The sequence below is a fragment of the Austrofundulus limnaeus genome, unplaced genomic scaffold (genome assembly GCF_001266775.1).
Source record: "Austrofundulus limnaeus strain Quisiro unplaced genomic scaffold, Austrofundulus_limnaeus-1.0 Scaffold139, whole genome shotgun sequence".
Lineage (NCBI taxonomy): Eukaryota > Metazoa > Chordata > Actinopteri > Cyprinodontiformes > Rivulidae > Austrofundulus > Austrofundulus limnaeus.
The window spans coordinates 364,213-367,372 of NW_013952541.1; the positions used below are offsets into that span (position 1 = coordinate 364,213).

Genomic DNA, 3,160 nt, shown 5'->3' on the forward strand with positions numbered 1-3,160 from the left:
GTGTGTGTGTGTGTGTGTGTGTGTGTGTGTGTGTGTGTGTGTGTGTTTGTTATGTCAGCTGCTGCATTGTGCACTGGTGGTAGCGTTCTGGCTTTATTAAAGGACAGGTCAGGCAGTGTTTGTTGTGGCAGTTCAGGGAGGCCAAGCATCACTGATCTCTCCCCCCTCTCTCCCTCTCGATTTATGTAAGAACAAGTGAATTAGAGTTGCCGTATTGTCGGGGGGTGGGGTGGGGTCTCTCAGAGAGGCATGATCTGGTTTTCCCTCRGTGGCATGTCAGTCAGAGAGAGAGCGAGCTGGTGAAGAGGCAGGAGCTGCTGCTTTCTGCATCATCAGTGCTTTCGTCAGGGCTGCTGGCTACAAATTATTTCTCTGCAGCTTGAACTCTTCTACGGGACACTATGTACCCAGAGGAGAATGAGATGGTAAGACACCTTCTTTATCTGGGCATGCACCGACTGACCGCCAGGACTGTCCAAACATGCAGAAACCGTCGATCTGAAAGTTTATCTGCTTTTGTCCTGCGGCATTTCCTGCTAAGTCAGCACAACCTTCATTATTTTGTAACCCATTTAATCTGTGGATCCCTGAGCAGCATTCAATAACTGTAAATATTTTACACACAGTGCTCGTCTGAACTTTTGGGTTGCTGGAATAAATCCTATTTTTGTTGTTTGCTAAGTCGATTAGCTTTAAACTGTTTTATTTTTCATAAAGGATGCTCCTGTTTATTGCACAAGACTTCCACACAAACAGATTATTGCTTCCTGAAGTTATCAGCAAACGCTTTCTGTGACAAATTCACCGACTTTATTTATTTATTATTGGACTTACTCAGCTGTTTGTGTTTCTAACAAACAAAGCAGTTGGTTTCTGTTCACGAGCTGCAGGCAAACTTGTCTTCATTACCCTTTCGCTCAGGAGCCAACATCGATCCAAAAACATCGATTATTGAGGATTCAGGCACTTTTTTCCCCCACAGAGTCTGTATGGTTAGCCAGAAGGAAGAGGCGATGCTCAGAAGTGTCCTGGGAGGTTTGAACTGCTGATTGCACGAGGCAGGAGAGCTAAGAGGATGCTCTCGATTCATTACATAACTGGCAGCTACGTAATGCTTGTTTGGACAGCTGCCTGGTGAGATGAGCTCGGGGCAGGACGAKTCGGACTCTCAGACAGGACAGAGCATTATGTGGCATTTAATTACATTTACAATACAGTCTTCAATATAGATTAGTGGCACCTTAACCTCAAACTGCACTTATGTTTGTTTCAAAACATAGGTTATTTCAGGTCAGAGTCACGAGCTGCGTTTCCATTGACCATGAAAATGCGCAAATTAGAATTTCGAAAATAAATTTGCTCAATGGAAACACGTCAATTTCGGAAAAAATTACGTTTTTGACAAAATGTTTTTGCGCTAGGATGAGGTGGTATTTCGGCCGTATCGAAATTGTTGTTTTTTTTGCAAAACTGCAATGGAAACACTTTTTTCACATCACAAGAGTCACGTGATCAACAACCAGCTGTTTGTACTGGTGAAAAAGACAAAGACGAAGAAGATAACAGGAAGTAGAAATAGTAGTAATATCACAGAAGTAGTATAAAATAATGAACTCACCGACTACAATTTCCCAAAAACACAGCATACATGGCCGCTTCCAAGTAGGGACTTGTCTCTGGAAAGCCTCGATTAAAAAAAAAAAGATGCCGACGTCTCCTCTGATGATGAGCGCTAGTGTCGCGGTAGCAACATGCTATGTGTTTACATTCATTGCCGCCATGTTTGTAATGACTTATCATGAGAACAAACGTATTCACGCTTGACTTTAATAACATTTTTTACTTAATGGAAACAACGCAGTTGCGAAACTGTTTTTCGACATTAACAGAATATCGACAAAGTTTTGCACACATTTGCAATGGAAACGCAGCTACAGATCCTCTTTAGAATTTATTATAAATAAACCAGTTTTATAATGTAATTTTGTTTTACAGAAGAACCCAAACTGTTTACTTTTTAACAAGTTTATTTTTCCAATGAAAGATTTTAGCTGGTCAAATGTTTTCACCAAAATTCATGTAAATCAGGTATCACTGCTGAGCCATGGTTAATATTTAATTATGTAAACACATTTGAGAGAACTGTGATCCTGTTTCTATAAAATCAATAATTTATTGCCGTTTTGGAGCAGATATCATTTAAATGTTTGACTTGATATCAAACAAAACCTTTATTAAATATGTTCCTGTCTTAATTTCCAATAAAATGCTGACAATCTTCATATTGTTTTAACAATAGAGCCACAGTTTTAAAGAACCTTTTAATCTTTTTGAGATGTATTTTTATTGGGTTCTGCTGCTAAAACTCCTTTTCTCAGAATGGTTTTTGCTCAAACCATCAAACACATCAGCAGAGCCACTATATGATAGTTAACTGTTGCACCACACAGTTATAATCTGCTAATGTAAATAAAGGTTTGCTCCCTGCCCTGCCCAGGTGTACTCATGCTTGTCATGCTGACGACAGCTGCAGTTTCTCACTTTAAAGKAGAAACTTTGACACCCTTTGCTCTTTGTGGAGTTAGAAAGTCTGATAATTAACCAGGTGACATAGAGCTGTGTTTAATTTTACATTCTGTAGATTTGATCTGAACGTACATGTCACTTTTCAGCAGCCCGTCGTTTACTTTACATTCATTTCCAGGAAGAGAAAAGTAAATCAGTGAATGATTTCAAACTGTAAAAACTCGAAGGCTAAGTGTTTAAATGATGACCTGATCAGATGATAAGTTTGCAAAGATAAACAACCTTAAAAAATACAAATAAATCAGATCATTGTATTTATGTCCATCCATCCAATACCTGCAGAGCATAGTTTACAGACCACAACTCAGTCGCACACAGCATGTTAGCACCTAGCGTTTGTGCACGATATATCAACGTTAACATTGGTATGAACCAATGTTGGTCTTCTTTTTAAAATATCGGTATCGGTTCTATAAGTACAACGTCCGATACAATGTCGGGTATTGATTTACCAATTTTTAGCTTTGTGTTCCTGTTTTGGGAGTATATTTATATAAATAACTTATATTTTTGTGTAATGTCAATAAATATCAGTTATTGGCCATAACAGCAATAATTATATTGAATATCGATA

General features: G+C 38.7%; 1 protein-coding gene across 8 annotated transcripts in view; it reads left to right on the top strand.

Moving 5' to 3' along the window:
* Window positions 1-3,160, top strand: part of LOC106522898 (rho GTPase-activating protein 12) — a 61,382-nt gene that overhangs the window by 17,784 nt on the left and 40,438 nt on the right. The window contains exon 1 of one of the 8 annotated variants that reach the window (XM_014016137.1): window positions 297-425. The exons of the other annotated variants lie outside the window; for them this stretch is intronic. Coding sequence (XP_013871591.1) covers window positions 402-425 — 24 coding nt within the window. The 5' untranslated portion in view covers window positions 297-401. Of the gene's footprint in view, window positions 1-296; window positions 426-3,160 lie in introns of those variants that run through there. 8 annotated transcript variants of the gene reach the window in all.